The 19,753-nt window shown below is 43.2% G+C and overlaps 1 protein-coding gene and 1 long non-coding RNA gene across 3 annotated transcripts in view; one reads left to right on the top strand and one right to left on the bottom strand.

The window, feature by feature from the left end:
- Positions 1 to 472: 472 nt before the first annotated feature.
- On the top strand, positions 473 to 16,755 carry LOC142827960 (uncharacterized). The gene is made up of 4 exons (XR_012902783.2): positions 473 to 608; positions 14,836 to 14,913; positions 15,805 to 15,978; positions 16,622 to 16,755. It is a non-coding gene; the product is annotated as an uncharacterized LOC142827960 (long non-coding RNA).
- The window catches only part of C3H1orf198 (chromosome 3 C1orf198 homolog), a 25,187-nt gene continuing 18,325 nt past the window's right edge, over positions 12,892 to 19,753 (bottom strand). For both annotated transcript variants that reach the window (XM_075924711.2, XM_075924710.2), the window contains 2 exons: positions 16,557 to 17,090; positions 12,892 to 14,521 (listed from right to left, as the gene is read on the bottom strand). In XM_075924711.2, coding sequence (XP_075780826.2) covers positions 14,465 to 14,521; positions 16,557 to 17,090 — 591 coding nt within the window. In that variant the 3' untranslated portion in view covers positions 12,892 to 14,464. The remainder of the gene's footprint in view (positions 14,522 to 16,556; positions 17,091 to 19,753) is intronic.

Here is a 19,753-nt window from a genome sequence, read left to right as displayed (position 1 = left end):
CATTGCCTCTTGTCCTATCTGAGGATAGAGAGCACCCCATTTTGTACTTGAGCAAGAAGCTGCTGTGCTGAGAAAAAGAATAGGCAGTGATTGAGAGGGAATGCCTTGGGATAAAGCGGCTCCCTGAGGCCCCTAGATTTACTTGGGGCACGTTCTCCTTTCCTCCCAGACCACGCCTCTCTAAAATGGCTTCATGTCATGAGAGAAAAAAACCTCAGGCTGGCCCAGTGGTACTTAGTTCGGCTGCCTTACGCATTTATGGTCCGCCAGTGAGTCCGGGCCAATGTGGATGTTTTTCATGAGCAGCAGGGGACTGGGAAGACAAAGAGCATCTCTGACTCCACTCTTTGGGTGGGAGGGAGGAGAGTGCATAGCAGGGTGGTCTGCCACTTTAAATGTCCACACAGCTAAGGAGCAGCAAGCCCTGGCTTAAGAAGAAGACTAACAGGCAGGTGCTGAGAACCAGCTGATCCAACTAAGCAGCAGCTGATGATTACTCCAGCTCCCAGCTGGGAGAGAGAAGTGAGGACCCAAGTTGGGGGAGGCAACCAGCCAGGACAGATAGACGCTTCCCTGAGGGGCAGTAGCAGAAGGCTACAACAAGGTAGGTAAGCCCAGGCTTAAAGGAGGTTCCTGAGTCTTAGCTAGTTGGGAGGGGGACCCTGTAGTATCAGCCCAGGTCAGGTCTATTCCTGTTGTCATGGCTCCAGAGTGGTTTGTTTGGTAGAAGAATAAAAAAGCCTGTGCTACAGGCTAAAGCAGAGCTGGGCCTTGTTGGCCATTTGCCTTCCTCTGGATGGACAGGCCTCCTAGCCCAACACGTATCTAGGCATGCCACCATCAACCCTACCTCAGGGTGAGCTCTGAGTGGCAAAGAACCTCCACAGCAGGGAAAGTCTCCTGGCTGTGGAAAGGAGCCAGAGCCAGGACTTGCCTGTGTCCTGGGGATCTCCAGCTGTGGAAATAGGCTTCTGAGGCCCGTGGCAACTGATATAAATCAGAGCAGCCCTCAGGTCCTTCTAATACATGGCAGGGAGCAGCACAGCAGGCTCAAGGGAATGGTAAAGAGGCTTCGAGTCCTCTCTGCACAAGCATGATCTCTAGAGTGCCCTGTGTGCTCCTCAGGCCCAATTATGGAGTGTAGCCAATGGCTTTTGTCAATCAAGATGAACAGAATGATCTCTAATTCCCTATCCAGTCCCTTATGGAGCGGCTTAACGAGAATTATTCTGTGTTTACATAATATAATTTACTCTGCTGAGGGCTTTGGAGGGTCTGGCCTTAGAATTGTTGCGTTGCAAATGCCAGTGCATCTAACGTATCTATTAAGCCGCCTCTCTTGTGGAGCAAGCTATGGGGTAAGGTTGCCATTGCTGGAGTTGCTAGACTGATTTTATTTGTGTAAACTAAATGTGTGTGTTCCAAATGAGCTTGTATGTCCCGTGTGTCAGAAAACCTTTGCAAAATCTACCTCTCTTGACAAGATAATTCATCTCCCTCATTTTAAAAGTGATGCAGATGAAGTCTGAGCTTGTAAGAGTGAGCCTTGGCTGTGAAATTTGACAGGTGCCTAGACAGCAAGTGCTTTCTCTTGGCTATTTCAGTCAGCTGGGTAGATTACTCTCATTTGGCCCGTGTCAAGCTATAAGGGACACTGTGGAGGTCCCATCCAGTTTGAGAGGAGAGAGTTTATTATCCAGCCAGTCATGCTTAGAAGCATCTTGCTTTTGCTACAGCTGGGGAAAAAAGTGAGGGGAGGGCTCTTGGTGCAGCGTTAGCTGGATGCCCTTTAAATTAGGGGAGACTCAGCTTACAGGGAGGGCACTGCACTTTCAGCTCAGTTCAAAAGTTCAGAAAAAGGCAACAAATATGATTAAGGGTTTGGAACAGCTGCCATATGAGGAGAGATTAACTAGGACTTTTCTGCTTAGAAAAGAGGAGACTAAGGAGAAATGTGATTGAGGTCTATAAAATCATGACTGGAGAGAGAAAGTAAGGACATTTATTTACTAGCTCTCATGACATAAGAACTAGGGGGGTCACCAAATTAAATTAAAACAAACAATAGGAAGTATTTCTTCCCACAACACACTGACAACCTGTGGAACTCTTTGCTAGAGGAAGTTGTGAAGACTAGGACTTTAACAGGGTTCAAAAAAGAGCTAGATAAGTTCATAGAGGATAAGTCCACCAATTGCTATTAGCCAGGATGGGCAGGAATGGTGTCCCTAGCCTGTTTTTCAGAAGCTGGGAATGGGTGACGGGAGGGATTACAAGAAGATTCCCTGTTCTGTTCACTCACTCTGGGTTATCTGTCATTGGCCGCTGTCAGAAGACAGGTTGCTGGGCTAGATGGACCATTGGTCTGACCCTGAATGGCTGTTCTTATGCTCTTAGTCAAGAGACCTATTCCTAGGGCTCCCACCAACTTCACCTCTCTGCCTCAGTTTCTGCAACACATGTCCTTTCACTATTTAGATTATAAACTCTTTGGAGCTGGGACGCTTTTATTTATATATATACACACACCTAGCCCACCGAGGTCCTGAGCTCAATTATTGTCTCTAAGGGCATGTCTACAGTGGGGAGTTATTTCAAAATAACTCCCCTTATTTTGAAATAACAAGATGAGCATCCACATTATGAAATCTGTTTAGAAACAAAGGGGCTTATTTCAAAAGAGTAACTCCTGCTTGTGAAGAGGAATAAGCTTACTTTGAAATAAATGACTCCCAAAATAACTATTTCGAAATAACTTGATAATACAGACATGACCTAAGTGTTATTAAAAATAACAATATGCATTGTCTCTGATAATACACTGTGCTACATATGCACAACTGCTAACATGCATCCATTGAAACGGATGGTTCCAAGTTTTTTTGAGTGCCTGGTATATGAAGTCCTGTAGTTATAAACCCCTAGATGGATTGTCTCCTACAAAAAATATTTTTAAAAATGAAGATTGAGCATTATTTTTAGCATTCCTACCAGCCGACTCAAAACATCTAAAATTAGTTTGCCTAGACAAATACACTTGTCATACTTATTACATTCCTGTGGAAATCAAAATCCTGACTCACAATATTCCAAGTCAGCTGTCTGGACTGGGTGGAAAGGCTCATATATATTTTTGTAACTGTAATTCTCTGGAACTGTTTGTTGGGATTAATGAGTAGCTTTCCTATTCAGCACGGGGTACACATCTATTTTTCCATGTTAGGATGAGTGCATTATGAGGGCCATATGACTTAAAAAATGGAACACTTTGCCAATGCACTTAATCATAAACGCTAATGGAACTTCTAGGAATCCTGATCTATAGTGTTTTTTAATAGGATCAAGTGCTGCAGTTTTGATGAATACAGGCAGTCCCCGACTTACGTTGGATCCGCACTTACGAACAGGGCTTTTCTCGCCCCGGAGCTCACGGGCGGCGGGTTGCCACCTGTGTCCTCCGGGGTGAGAAAAGCTTCTCCCTGGTCTGCTGGGGGGGGGGTCCAGCAAAGCCGCTGGACCCCCCCAGCAGACCAGGGACACCCGAGCAAAGCCGCCCAGGCGGCGACTTTGCTCGGGTGTCCCTGGTCTGCTGGGGGGGTCCAGCAGCTTTGCTGGACCCCCCCCCCAGCAGACCAGGGGGACAGGAGCAAAGCCTTGGAGCACGCCCGCAGCGGGACAGCCCAGGCGCGCTCCAAGGCTTTGCTCCCCGTCTCCCTGGTCTGACCAGCAGACCAGGGAGATGGGGAGCAAAGCCTCCGAGCACGCCAGCAGTGGGACAGCCGTGGCGCGCCTGGACTGTCTCGCTGCCCGCGTGCTCTGCGGCTTTGCTCCGCGTCTCCCAGATCAGCAGACCAGGGAGACGGAGCAAAGCCGTGGAGGACTTGGGCCACCCCCGTCTCCCTGGTCTGCTGGGGGAGGGGGGGGCAGCTAGTGCCCCCCCCCCCCAGCAGACCAGGCTTTTCTTGCCTACCCCTGGGGTAGAGCAGCTGGGGGCTGCCGGGTTGGTCCCGCAGCGCCGCTCCAGACCAACCCGGCAGTACCCCAGCTGCTCTGTCCCAGGCGTCCCCAAGTCAGCCGCTGCTGAAACTGACCAGCGGCTGACTACAGGAAGCCTGAGGCAGAGTTGCTCTGCCCCCGGCTTCCTGGAATCAGCCGTTGATCAGTTTCAGCAGCAGCTGACTTGGGGACGCCTGGGTTTCTTAAGTTGAATCTGTATGGAAGTCAGAACTGGCATCCAGATTCAGCCTCAGTTGAAACTGATTAGTTTCAGCAGCGGCTGACGCCAGTTCCGACTTGCATACAGATTCAACTTAAGAACAAACCTACAGTCCCTATCTTGTACGTAACCCGGGGACTGCCTGTACTCATAGAACCTCTATAAGAAGCAGTGGGTGGGTAAATGCTAAACCTTTATGGTGCCAGCCATTAATGATTCAGTAAAAAGAAAATGTGAAGCTAGAATGTGAGGTTGCTTTTCAACCAGTTGTTGGCCATGAAGTAATTTCGTTATTGGGACTGTTTCAAAAATGGCCTTCTTTTTATCTCGCTTACACTGGCTTTACAACTATGAGAGCCTCTTTCTCCACCCTGCCCACTTCAACAAACTTATTCTGGCTTATGCTGATGCAAGTGAGCAAAGAATCAGGCCCAAAGATTACACAAATGCAGTAGGTGCCTGATCCTATCTGCATCCTCTGTGCAGGACTCTCATGAAAGCCTGTATGTATGGAGCAAGATTGCACAATTGGGCCCTATGGAAAGTGAGATTTGAGCAGAATATGTCCTATAAAAAGCCAATGCTGACTGCTATAAAAATAATGTAGAGTTAAAATGTAATTAATTCAATTGAATTGTAAAAAACAGCCTTTATCCTGAGCGTTCTTCGCTGTTAACTTTCAAGCATGCCTGAAAGGTTTTATGAAAGCTAAAATCAAATCAAGCCTGTTGGTGATGGATTTAGAGCTACTCTATAATTTATTAATACTGTATGTTGATCTGATTAGTAGGGTGTTTACTGTTGGAATGGGTTGTTTTTAATTCAGTAGAAGGCTGTCAGGGAAAAGCAAGCAGAAAAGGAAGACTGGCTCAAGATAAACATTTTTCTGCAAACACTGGAGGATTGTTAAGAGACAATACAAGGACAGGGGAAAAGTCCTGCACAGACTGGAGATCAAAAGAACTACAGCAAGGTTTAAAAAGGGAAAAAAAGGAGTGTTGTTTTGGGGGAGCCAGCTGAAGTCATTGGAGACACAGGGAGGGTGTCTGACAAAGGAAGGCCTGCCATGTTCCTATCAGGAGTTGTGCATAGATTTTTATTTTTCCTGAATGCTTGGTTCTTGCTACAAAGACAATACTTGGATTTTAAAAGGCTGCCTGATCACTGCACACCTCTGATCAGACTTCCTGAAGGGAAGATATTATAGAGTCAGTGTGGCTTTCCAAGTAAGCAGGGTGGATGACCAGGTATGGTGGCCCAGGACCCAGTCTAAGGCATTTAGCTACAGTGGCGGTGGTGATGTGTAAGGTTTGTGTAACTACAAGCCACCTTGCTCACTGGCTCATTTTCACTGGCCTTGAGAGGGAGTTGGGATCAGGAGAAGGGGAGGGCTAAGGATGAGGAATTCAGGGTGCAGCAGATGGCTTTGGACTCAGATCAACGGGGCCTTCCGGCTGGGGCAGGAGCTTGGGTGTGGAAGTATGGGCTCTGGGCAAGAGGTATGGGCTCCAGGGTGGAAGTATGGGCTCCAGGGTGAGGCCAAATATGAGAGGTTCAGAGTAGGGATGTTACATTTTGAGTAATTGACTAATCGAATAGTCGATGCATTTTTGCATCAACTATTTGATTAATCGATAGAGCGTTTCCACCTTCAAAAGCGAAAGTGCTGTGTGGAGCCTGGGGTCAGCGGGGGAACTCCCTCTGCTGACTCCAGGCTCCATGTGGCACTGCTGCTTTGAAACACCACGGGGAGCCCGGCGTCAGGCTCTTCACGGCATTTCACAGTGGCAACGCCATGTGGAGCCCGGGGTCAGCAGGCAAGTCCCCAGCTTATGCCAAGCTCCACGTGATGCTGCCGCTTTGAAATGCTGCGTGCAGCCTGGGGACACTCCAGCTGGTCCTGGGCTGCATGTGGCGTTTCAAAGCAGCAGTGCCACGTGAAGCCCAGAGTCTGGCCTCAGGCTCCACGCTGCACTGCTGCTTTGAAATACCCTCTCCTCTTTTTCCCCCCCCACCCCCTTGCTGACACCTATCAAATAGAGGCAGAAAGGGGGGGGGAAGCAACTAGTCATTCACATCCCTAGTTCAGATTGGTAGGGGGTTCAGGGCTGGCCAGGGGGTTGGGGCACGGACTGTGGGTGGTGCTTATTTCAGGCAGCTCCTGGAAGCAGTCAGCATGTCCTGCTTGAGGCCCCACCCCTTCTGGGGGCACAGAGCCAGCCCCCTTCCACACCTTGGCCTATGGTGCAGAGGCAGCAGCCATGGCCAAAGGAGTACACGGAGTCCCCTGGTTGGCCTGCTACTAGGAGCCAAAGGCGGCAGGGCCAAGGGCAGTCCTTCACGTGGTCCGGACTGAGATGTGCCCCCTCAGCACCTCTCCACGGATTTTGGCAGCAATTTAAAGAGGCCCAGGTCTCCAGTCACCAGCACTGTACAGTAGCAGTGGCCAGAAGCTCCAGGCACCTTTACATAGCTGGGCCTTATGGTAACTATCCTTTTGCCTCCTCCCCATATCAGCAAGCCTTCTTCCCTCCCCCCACAGCTCTTATTGGCCACAGCTCCCAGCTAATGGGAACTGCGATGCTGGTGCTCGGGGCAGCATGTGGAGCCCCGTTACGTGCATCTGCCAACATATCCCTCCAGCTCCTAAGAGCCACACAGAGTCAGCTGCTGTGGCCAGCTGGACTTTGAGGGACCTTTTCAACTGGGCATTCTGGTCCAAAACCAGCCACTTGGCAACCCTATTTTTAGCTCAGGCAGGGACTTTCCATCCGACTTGTATGTGTGGTCTTTATCTTGGTAACCCGCCCCCTGCAGCATCAGGAACTAAAGCGGGGGAGGGGGAGGGCGAGTGGAGGGGCTGATTAAGGTGAATCTCTTGGATTGTAAACCCCTCCAGAGACAAAGTGCCCCATGTAGTTGTCAGGCTCTAGGAAAACAAAGGAAGAGCCTTTGGCTTAAAAGGATGCATTTAAACTATCTCAGGAGGACCCAAGGTGACCTCAATTCTTGCAGAAGCTTTGGCCTCTAGCACCTCACAAGACTGATGGTGACTCCTGGTCTGTTTAGTGTGTTTAATCTCGTTAATTGTTTTTTTTGTTGGTTTGTTTTTTTTTAATGTTTTTACCTTAACTTTGTTCAAGTGCAATTTGGTAACTTGTACCGGCTGGCACCACCTTTTGAAAGAAAGCAAAGCACAGTTGCTGGCCATTAGGCAGTCTGGGGATATCGGGCTGTAAGGCAGGGAGCTATGCAGTGTTGAAACCCACCAGTCAGAAAAGAGGGAGATGTGGGTCTCCATTCGACAGCCTCACTCCCAGCTAGCACTTCTCTGTCATGCAGAGTTCTTGCACATGCAAAGGTTTCACCATAAAAAGTCATTGGTAAATGTGTGTGCCCTTACACGGGGCCGGCCCACAACATTTTGGCACCTGAGCCGGGGAGCTCAAATGACGCCCCTATGCCCCCTCGCTTGGGTCAAAACTTTGAAAGGTCTCAATTGTGCCTTCTTCCTGTTCTTCTCCTCTCATGGTACTGTTCTGCTACCTACATATGCACCAGTGGCAGACACAATTGTCTACACTCTGGGTCCTAGTGGCACCCTCTCTCTCCCCCCATAGTCTGGTACCTGAGGCAGCTGCCTCAGTTTGCCTCATGGTGGGGCCAGCCCTGCTTAGAGACCTTCAATGCCTGCCCTTGAGGGATCATGGAGGGGGTCCTACCAGTGTAGTTGCCCTGACATAAGCAGAACCCTGAGATTCTATAAATCTGCAGAGCTATACTTGGAGGAGGCAAAGACGTCTGCACGTATTTGTTTTGTAAATTGTTCTGACAACAGAACATTGAGGGTAAAATCCTGGTTCGCTGATTGCAAAGGAAGTTTTGCCATTAATTTCATAGAATACTAGGACTGGAAGGGACCTCGAGAGGTCATCGAGTCCAGTCCCCTGCCCTCATGGCAGGACCAAATACTGTCTAGACCATCCCTGATAGACATTTATCTAACCTACTCTTAAATATCTCCAGAGATGGGGATTCCACAACCTCCCTGGACAACTTATTCCAGTGTTTACTACCCTGACAGTTAGGAACTTTTTCCTAATGTCCAACCTAAACCTTCCTTGCTGCAGTTTAAGCCCATTGCTTCTTGTTCTATCCTCAGAGGCCAAGATGAACAAGTTTTCTCCCTCCTCCTCATGACACCCTTTTAGATACCTGAAAATGGCTATCATGTTCCCCCCTCAATCTTGTCTTTTCTAAACTAAACAAACCCAATTCTTTCAGCCTTCCCTCATAGGTCATGTTCTCTAGACCTTTAATCATTCTTGTTGCTCTTCTCTGGACCCTCTCCAATTTCTCCACATCTTTCTTGAAATGTGGTGCCCAGAACTGGACACAATACTCCAACTGAGGCCTAACCAGCATAGAGTAGAGCGGAAGAATGACTTCTTATGTCTTGCTCAGTGGGGCTATGATTTCACCTTTTGTAATTCGGAATGCTCACTTAAAAAAAAAGTGGAGCTGAGGAGAAAGTAAGTTTTTCTCTTACTTTCCCCATCTCTTCAGCTTAAATTTTTTTGTTCCCAAAGGAAAAACCTCTTGCTGTGTATTGTTACAATATTCATTTGTAGTTCCTTAAAATACACAATGTTACTTTTCAAAATTGCTGGCAACTTATTTCTATTAATACTTTTTGGCAGACTTTCAATTCAGCTTAGTCTCCCTTTTCACATGTACAGTTCTTTTCAGGCTCATATGAAGTCACATCTAAGTGGCTGACTTTAGGGTATAATCAAGTACTTGGACATCAAAGTCACTTCTTACGTTCACAGACATTTGCATGTACATTTGAAGCAAAAGCAAGGCAGCAGTGCTGAGGTTGAGATGCAAGTCAGGCCCTTTTGTAATCATTCTGCTCTCTGTTAGAAAAACCTTCACAATTTATTAATGCTCCTTGGGTATCTTTATTTTCATCCATTCTTCCTGGAGCTCAATATTATAGAGAAATCATTATGATTTGTGACTGTCATGAAATTAACAATTATTGATTTACTGGCATTGCAAGAACATACATTTATTATGCTGAATTTATGTATTCATTTACCTTTGCACCAAACTATGGCTTGGGATTACAGCTACAGTATAGTGCTAAGTGTTACATTTAAAATGTGTTCTGTAAACTTTCATTTTTGTTTGACAGCATTCCCTGTTAAGTTTTCCTTAGTACCTTTTGCTCTGCAGGCATCTCAAAGGCCTATATACAAAGCATTGTTTCAGACTGAACAGGTGAGTGTTTGCATTCCACGGTACCTTACACTCAGCAATGTGCATCAATGATGCCTGTTCGGATTGGGAAGCTGTTCAGGACACTTGAACAGTTCCCAGTTGCATTAGATGGGTAGGAGAGGGAAGTAAGGAGGAATGTGGGCTCTGAGCTGTTTTCTCTAAAGGGGTAATGCAGTAGTAGCTACTGAACTTTATTTCCTTGCCCCAGGCTCATGACATGGGCCAAGGTCGCAAACTGCTAATACCCATCACACTGTAGGAGTCTGTAACCAGTAATTCCTGCTTTATATCAAAGGAAGTTGGGTGAGGGCATACACTGGTAACTCTAAGACAGCTGTGTCAATTGTGCTTATCCTCTACTTTGTGTATTTGCCCTGATTTTTTTTTAAAGGGGGTATGAAATATCCCACCTGGAGATGCCCATATGAGAAGAGGCATAACCTCCATTTCAAGCATCTAAGACTAAGTGAAATAAAGGCTCACTGGTCTCCTTGTCCTAGTTGCTCCTGCAGAGATCTCTGGCTTGAAATCTACTACAGCTGGGGAGGGAATGAACCAACACATCCCTCTATTCTTCACCAACCACTTCCCACTAATGCAGATGACCAAAGTGTGCACTTTTGTATGGTATCTGCCCCATGTTCTGGAACCCTGTTCTGGACCCCTAAGGTGGCCTTTTGAAACAGCTTTGAGGCCCTAACAGTGTGACACCATAAACTAAGCCATGCGGGAGACCAAAACCCCAGGACTTCCATGCAATCTACCTTAGTTCTTGGTACACAACTCCTCAAATCTGAGTACTGAACTCTGAATTTCATGTGTTCTGAAATAACAGGTTTATTTATCCCTGACAGAATAATACAGTAGAAAGTTTCTGGTCCTAAATATGGATTTTTTTTTTATATGGCTAAGGATCAGTTTGACAAATCTGTCTCCTTTCTGACTGATACAGCCATCCTGCCCTCTGTTAAAAGCTAAGCAGGACTTGAAGGGACTACGATGGCTTACCAGCAATTATTTATACCTTTTTTTTCCCCTAAAAAAAGTGGAACAGCTTTCACGTACCCGGGCACTAACATCCATTTGATATGTAAAGTTATTCTATGCTCTGTTAGGGGTTAGATCCTCCAGTGAATATGGACTGCAATTTACCTAGGACAATTTATGCCAGCTCCCTAGGATTCCTCACATCTTGCCTAATACCACTGCAGTTATAACAGATTGGAGATAAAATTAGAACATTTGAGAGCTGCTTGATCATGTTGTGTCTCCATATCAGAGGAGTTTTTTTTTTCTATTGCTCATTTATTTGGTTCCTTAATGATTTTTAGAACCCAGCTGATACTGGTAGAAACTCAGACTAATTAGTTGGCTAATAAAATAAAGCTCAGAATGGGAATATTCCTGGTAAAGGAATTGTGGACATGTCAAAGTAACAGCTGCAGGCTAACATGTCAGATGTTTTCATTATAAGCAGTAGCAATGCAATGCAGTAAAACAATAAAAGGCTATAACTGAAGTCTCAGTTTTAGGGAGTAGGCTTCAGATCTGTATTTAGCCATTCATGATATAGGTTGAACCTCTCTGCTCTGGCAACATCTGTGGTCCAGCATGATTTTAGTCAGTCAGATGTCTACTTATCATGGAGGTGGTCAAATTTCCCATGGTCCTGTAAAGTTGGCTTACAGCCACGAGTCCTAGTTCTCACTGTTCTGTGCTATTTGATGTGCTTTAGTTTACCCCTACATGTTTTCAAGAGCCCAGTAAGCAGTGGAAGTGTTGGTAATGCCGCTAGACCACAATGACCTCCCATAGTTTGGTAAATTCTCTAGTTTGGCGCTGGTCAGGTCCCGAGGGTGCTGGACTACAGAGGTTCTCCTTGCACAGAGGCTTGTGCATAATTTTCTTTCCATCTTTTTATTTTTTTTCATATTGCAGCTGCAATATCTTCATTCAGGCTGCTGATTTAAACAGAATTGCTACAGGTTTGGTTGGTTTTTAAATTCCAAATTCTAATCTTTTGATTCCATCTTTCAGTCTACAAAATTAAAATAGATGGCAGTCTGTACTAAACTCCAGTTAATTCTCTTCCTCCCTCATCTTATTAAACTGTAACTTAGAAAAAAGGGGTACAAAGTCTTTATTTTCATTGTATTTAATACAATGTTAAGAAAGATGCAGGGTAAAATGTCTACATTTTGAAAGGTCAGAATTTTTCAAGTCTCCCAGTTTTAAGTCATTTTCCCCCTACCACACAATTTATAGTTGCCCAAGATATTGTACTATTCTGCTCCAGGTGAAGTAAAGAGATAGTATGGTTTAATAAAAGAGAAGCAATAAAAACAATGTTTTAAAGTGGATTTATTAAAGGTTTATTAATATAAAATGTGACCAATACAATTTCTGTAAGAATTTTGAATAAAAAACATATCAAAGAAAGGAAGGAACATTAGTTTTCAGACTCATAGAACAACAAGGAAAAACATTGCGATGAGCAATTTTTCTGCAGCATGTTCTACCAGCTGCTCCCAAGGTGTACAGTATGCAGCACTGGAGGAGGAGACTAAGGGGCATGGATCAAAGCGGATTATACATATTTCATCATTTTAGCAGAGATTTTAAAAATGCTCCTCCCAACATTTAAGAAATCTTCCACAAATAGCAACAATAACTGAAGTAAACTTGGTCTCCTGTTTTGATTTGAAGCATTTATTGTGAAACCAAATGTTTCAAGGAATAGAAAACACTTGGATTTGAAGTTCTATTAATAGCTGCAAAATACATGTTTAGTGTCATTCAGCATTTTTTTAAAAAAATCCAAGGATTTAGTGCAGATTTGCACTTTATGTAGAGGACCTGTTCTACATCTATAGAATTTGTGCTCGTCACAATTTTAGTGTCAGATGAGTAACAGCTTCAAGAGTCATTTTAGAAATATTAAACTGAACAGCTAAAGTTGTACATATAATCCAGGCAAAAAACTTGAAAGGAGAAAACTTGTCCTGAACTGAAGCGTACTAATACAAAACCCATTTTATAACTTTTTGGGTGGGATGGATAGGGAGACATCTGGGAGGAATGAAAGTAAAGAAACTTCTGAAATACTTATACACTAGGCTACTAAATACACTTAATCTAAGTATGTGTAGCAATTTACCTCAAACAAAACTGAATGACATTTCCTCAAGTTTTCTTACTAGCCATCTGCATTATTTTTATTACTAGAAGTGGGTACTTGTTTTGACCCAGGCTATATTTTGACATTAGGCTGCATTATTTACTGCTATTGATACCAACATGTGTCTGTCTACAAAGCAAACAATGCAGCAATACAGCAGTTTACAGACTAGATACCGGAAGATTTGGAAGGGTTTTTTTTTAAAAAAAAAAAAACATCCTTGAATGTTAGGAAAACATTCTGCAGAAAGTCTGAAATGTGCTGGTTCAACTGCTACTGTTAAAGATTGCAAACTGTCAAATGTCAGCCCAAGAGAGGCCTTGGCGTTATGATCTAGCTGGTAGAGACTATCCATCAGTTGGCCTTGATATAGCTTTCGCATTGACTGACTAAAATGAGTTGTAGATTTTGCCAGCTACCCCAAAAGAAATATTCTCTGAACCACATTGAGGTAAAAGTGAAAGGTCATAAGCCTTTGGCATCAGAGAGACCATTCACTGTTGTGCGTAAGGGGAATTAAGGCTTCAAGGCAAGGTAAACACAGTGAGAGTCAGTGTGTAAATTATGGTGCATTTCAGAGATGGCAGTTCAAAGATAGCTTTATTCTGTTTTCTATACTGAACACCAGCTTGCCACGTACCCTTCCAAGAGTCTATTTGTCTCATGTTGCACACCAGAGAATGTATGCACAAGGGGAGAAAGAGCACCAGAAACTAAGTTGACTTGTACTCGAGGAATAGCCGTTTTAAACATAAAAATCTTATTGCTATAACTTGTGGCAAAGCATATCAGTTTACTGTAACTCACTTAGGTGGTGATTTATACTTCTGGAGATAAGTATTTCATTCCAACACGTCAGCTTGCAGGAGTTAGCACAATATATAAGGAAATCAGTGTCCACTGTAGGTATGCATTTCCCAAGATTGTGTTTTTCAGCCTAACCCAAAACAAGTACTATTCCCCTATGCATTGCATGTTTGGAGGAAAATTTTTTTTTCCCCCACAGAAAACTGACTTTATTCCATTTCTGGGGTACAGCTGCAATGCTACTTTAGATCAGAGTTTCTGCAGCTCCTGGTGGCTGGAAACGGTAAACCGTAGCCAAGGAGAACTGTGAGGCTCCATGGCTATGGATACTTTAGATAAACAAAGTGGCACAGGCCCGCAACCCACTTTGAGAAACACTGCTTAGATCTATTCTTGGGGCAAAACCCTTATACTTTCTCAAAACAGCAGTAGAGAAATTACTGACTAAATACAAAATATACAAAGTTAATATAATTTTTAATATGCTTATTTTTTCCATGGTTTTTTTCCCCCCCATCAGTTAACTGAAGCACGCAGGACAGTGTTTTGGTAGCTTATTTAGAGCAATACTCCATTTGATTTTTGTAGTGACCTATCAGGTTGCTTAGCCTTGTTGGCTATGTTGCTACTGAAAATAGAAACCTGTTCTTGGTAGAGTCATTCATTTGAATGAGAGGTTTTGATTAGGTTTATCTATCCTTAATACACAAATTGGTAGAAAATTAGTCCCTCAATAAAATAACTATTCAACTTGTAACAGACATTTGAAAAAACCCAAAGTGAGACCACATTTCTATCACTGGATCATTTTTAAAATACAAAAATGCAGCTGGTCTTACAAAAATGTTTATACAAAGCCCAACTTTGAGTTTGAAACTTTTTTTTAAATACACAGATGCTAGTTAGTAACTTAACATACACTGAGAAAGATGTCCCTTTTTCTTCCCAAAATTGATATGAACTATTCTGAGATATCTTTACCAGTTGTCTAGAAAATCAAATCCAGTCTTCAAGATAACATTGCTGGTATTAATCTGTAAGAGAAACACAAACTTAGGTTTAAAAGAAAATAGAGCATTACAAATGAACTGACTCTTAGATCTAAGAGTAAATAAAAAAAATTAAGCCAATGCTTAAAGGCAAATAGTCTATCAACATTTCACATTCTTCCCCTATACTCCTGCATGCCTGAAAAGCATCTGCTCTAGAAAATTAGACATATGTTAAAAATATCCACATAGGAGTAGAGAAAAGGTATTTCTAATTAATAGAGTAATCAGTACTGTGTGTTCTGCTGGTCAAAGGATTTCCTTATTCCCTCTTACTAACTCACATGATTATTTTTCAGGCTAGGAGAGTGGATGAGGGAGAAGAAAACATGCACAACCCATCAACTGTACATTAATTCAAACAGATTACTTATTATGTAAGTAATGACGACACCAACATTATCTACTCATTGGCTTCCCAAGAACTTAATCTCTTACAGTTCAGAAGGCCACTGCCAAGACATTTAATTGAAATCTTGCATACTATAATACTTCTGGAATATTACAGTTTTATACATCTCAGACTGGCTACCATCATATAATGAACTTTGGGTTTATGAAAGGTACTTATCCTATTATAATAGGATAGGAGTCATCTTTTCAGAGTAGGTGCAACACAAGAGTCACACAAATTCATTCATTTCCCCCATCTCGTTTTTCAGCCTAAGTCAGGGAGCCAAATTGGTTGTATTAAACTGAAGTAGCAAACAGACCTGAGAAGTTATCTAAATTTTGCTCTCTAAAAATACATGTTTAAATTCAAAGCTTCAAAACAACATCTGAACTATCAGAATGTAAGGTTAGCTAAACCACCTCAGTTGCCACTAACTTCATAAAGAAATGGGAGAAAACGGTGAAATTCAAGTAAGGCTTCTATACAGAAAATTAAATTGTTTGTCAAATTTAGATTCAACATTCAATAATTACAAATACAGAAATGGGGTTTTAATTCCGTTGTAAGTGCACATCCCAATGCAACCTTATTAACAATTCAATAATTAACTCCTTCGTTTAAGAAAACATTTCATTTATTGTAAAAATGTGTAACAAATTTTGGCAATGTAATATTTATCTTAGAGGGTTGTCTGCCTTAAATTCAAAATGGTTGTAGTGATTCCTGTACAGAATAACTTATCTGTTTGTAAAGTAATTACCTGCCAGAGGCATCGCTATGCTACACAAGAGGTGGTATCAGTGAAATAAGGAAGTATTCTTTCCTATCATTTAGTTTTTAAACTGAATGTTACTTTCTTCTTCCCATTGCTTAGGTTAGATGCTGAACAAAATCCTCTCCTTTTCTCAGGATCTATCTGAAAAGCAGATTCTTGTCTAACAACTAAGTTGCTTTCAAGACAGTTTGCGTTAATAAGGCTAAGTCACGAGCTTGCTCTATTCCTGCTTTAGCCTTTTCAACTGAATACACTTGAAAGAAGCCCCACTGGGTAAGTAACTGCTGGGCAGCACAGGGAGGGAGTTTTAAAAACAAAAACCTAGCTCTTTCCCAGCTGCTACAACTCATCTCTCTATCCTGAGGCCTTTAGTTGAGAGAAGTTTCCTTGCGCATTTAAGTAAAACTTTTCCAAGTGAAACTAGAAATTAGAGGTAAACTATAACAACAGTATGAAATGAGTGTGAGATTTGCTATTCCAAGTGAAAAATACCCAACAAACTAAGGAACAGTTATGGTTATGGTATTCTCTCATTTCCTGTCCTGCTTTAAGATTGTCTTTAATCAGATGCTGTGTTTTATTCAGAAAGGGTTGCCATTTCAAAGGTAAACTGGTTTTAGGTGTTCACTGGATAAGAGGCATTATGTAAATATAAGATATTAAATACCCATTACAGAAACAGACAAATTAGTGCATTGGTTGAACAGATTTCTTCTATCTGCAGCATAAAAAAAAGACAAGCTTAGTTAGGGTTTTAGTGCTCCATAGAATCCCTAATCTTCCTGGGTGACCTTGTTGGACTTGTTATGTACTCTCAAATTAAAGATAATGAATTAAATAGTGGTGCTTACCTGTCCAAAGGTTTGTGGGTCTGAAAGCATTGTGCCATCAGCATCTTCATTTTTTGACCCTGCAGATGCTGGTTGTTCAGGAGGAAAGAGGTCATCTAGAGTGCTAGCAGACAGCTGACTGGGTCGAGGCTTCTCCCATTCTAGGGATGTGACAGGAAGGCTTGGGTTGACAGACTTTTCTTGTTTAGCTATGCTTGACTTCTCAGCTCTAGTTGTCTCTCTTGGAGCAGAATCTTGCCTGTAATATGTTGGAAGGGATTTCTCTCCTTTCTCCATGGACTTGATCTGGCTGGGGGTCAAGGACTGGAATTCAGCCTGTTCACCTTCAACCTTTGAGCGCTCTGCATTTATCTTCCAGAAAGATGATTCCTCTTCCTTCCTCGCTGGCATTAGCCCATCGGCGCTAGGTGCCTTATTACCCTGAGAAGATTTGGGGGCCTGCACAGCGGGAGCTGCTTTGACTAGTTGCCTCTGTTCATTTTGTGAACCTTGTTCTTGTATAGATAAAGATGCAACACTGAATTCCATCTGACTCTGTAGGGATTAAAGGGAAAACAACAATGTATTTCAAATCTCTTTACAAAGGCAAAAATCAATTTACATTATGATTTGAGGATCAAAGGCGTGTAATTGGTTATTAAAGTTACTACAAGGATGGTGCATGTATATATGTTTAAAATTTGCACCAAAGGGCTTTCAGAACAGAATCACAAAGGCAGTTTCCTTCCAAGCTTCTATGCCTCTAGTTCTATGTTCAGTATAATGAAGATTCTTCCTTCAGTAGCCTAAATCCTATTAAACCTTTTGCAGACCAGACACTACAAGGGAGGTAATCATACATTTGAGCAATCTGATCCTGTCCAAAAGGAGTGGCGCGTGCAGATCGTATAGCGCAATGAAAAGAGTAATAAATCCATATTAAGCTAAAGTAGGGATTGCTGGTAGCTAGCTGGGTAACCATTTAACTGATAAGAGATTGCTTATAGGTTAACGGTCGTGGTTAACTGCAACCGTTACTTCCTTCTCCCCCACATGCTCTGCATTTAAAACTCAGCCTGGCAGGCTGGCTCAGTCCCAGTCCACTGGTCTGAGTTTTCAATGAAAAGCATGCAAGGCGGCAGGTGGGAACCAGTCCATGGGGAGAGGCAGCAGTGTGGGGTGGCAGTGGCCCCTGCACACAGGGGGCACATCTGCTCAGGGAGCCAGTTTTTAAACCAGCTCTCCTATGCCTGCCATCCTGTGCTGCTGCCTCTGATACAGAGGCAGGATGGCAGGGGACTCCCTGGGAATACATTAGCTATTGTCCCCACCTCCGGGGCCCACTGAATAGTTGTGTAGCTGATGGAAATTGTTTAGTAACCATGTAACCACAACAATTCTTAACATCCTTAATTTAAAGGATAATATGTTTAGAAAGTACCTTTAATAAGACTTACACCAAGAAACTTTACTACTTTTGAGTGCCTGATTCCATTATAATGTATAAGTTGTATGCCAAGTAATGAGTTAAACTTTATAACTTCATCTACTTCTGAAACAGTGGGACATTTAACTATACATGCTAATTAGATAGCAACAGGAATTTTACAAATTGGACCTGACTGGTCCCAGATGAGGGATTTTGCCTGCCCCACTGGGCTTCCTGGCTTCCCTGGCAGCTCCCCTGGGCATCCCAGCTAGGGGCCATGCGTACCAAGGTTCCTGGATCCCACCCCCTGCATCACTCTGGGCTCCCACACTCCCTGCAGCATGCCGGGAGACTCTGATCCTGGAACATCCATGGCTTGGTAGGATCACAGCTGTTGCTGGACCAGAGAATTCCGGTTTATAGAGGTGCAACTTCTAGTACTAAAATTGAAGGAGCAACAAATGTACAGTTAGTTCAACAAAATTTTTATATTATAACATTTTGTAACCGTGGTTATATTGGTTGATTTGTACTACTTTGGAGTAATCAGCTGCCAAGAGATCTCATTTTATCGATGGATAAAGGAAACACAGCGAGTTAATGTGACTAACGACCTTTCAAAAATATTGTGGTGTCATTAGTAATCTGACTTAGAAAAGCAATGATTGCATTAGTTACTTTACTTATGAGCAGTTTTACTGTAATACATTGCTGGAACCCTGATAGTACTTCACAGGCCACAAACAGACAACTGAGATGTTGTAGAAGACTGGTTTTACAAAATGTACATTAAAATGCTTGTATGTGATGTTTCAGCAAATATGTTTAAATATTTTTTGTGGTGCTATGATCTAAGATTAAGGTCTAGTTGACTGATAAGCAAATGCTTATCAGATAGTCCATCAACTAGTCAATTCCCCTCTTTCTTCCCCCCCCCCCTCTATCAGAGGCACCAAAGGGTTTGGGGGGGGGGGAGGAGGGAGAGAGAGAGTACTTCAAAGTGGCAGCACTGCCCAGCTGAGCTGGAGATCAGCTGTGCAGCACTGCCACTTTGAAACACTGAGGTGGCATTTGAAAGGGGCAGTGCTGCATGGAGTCTGGGGACTCCCCAGCTGATCCTGGGCTCTGTGCAGCATTTCAAGTCAGCAGCACAGATGGACCAGGCTCCATGAAGGCACTTCCACTTTAAAATGCACAAGAACCCCCACTAGGGCCTCTTGTACATTTCAAAGCTGGCACACAGGCTGGAGTCAGTGGGACTCTCCTGGCTGCAGCCGGAGTTCCGCATTCCTCCTTTGAACTGTACAAGGGCTCTTGTACATTTTGAAAGAGAAATGCAGAAGTGCCTATTGAGTAATCGATGGAAATTCCATCAACTACTCAAATTAACTGATTTAACATCCTTACTATGATCCAGAACACTGCAGCACTGTAATGAGTGCCAAAAACAAGTCATTACATTTTTGAAAACAAACAGCAAAAATGGTAAAAAGTTAAATTCTAGAAAATCATTACTGGCTTACCACCACAGGGTTTTAATGGGAAATTAGTTTAGAATAGCATAGACAGCACCCCTCTAATACTAAATTTCTTTGGTTTAGTATTAGACAAATCTATTAAAAATGAGACATTTCTATTCACCTCTGCCTTGTATATTCCCTGCTTGTTGGCCAAACAGGTGGAAGGAGCAGATTCAGAAACTCAATTAGAAAGGACCCTGAACCAGAAAGTGACCAGACACTTGGGAAGAAGCAGAAGCATGGCTATCCAACAGGGAACAGATATGCAG

Source organism: Pelodiscus sinensis, chromosome 3 (genome assembly GCF_052426305.1).
Source record: "Pelodiscus sinensis isolate ZL-2025 chromosome 3, ASM5242630v1, whole genome shotgun sequence".
NCBI lineage: Eukaryota > Metazoa > Chordata > Testudines > Trionychidae > Pelodiscus > Pelodiscus sinensis.
Note: the sequence above shows the minus strand (reverse complement) of the source record. Positions and strands in the feature narration are given on the sequence as shown.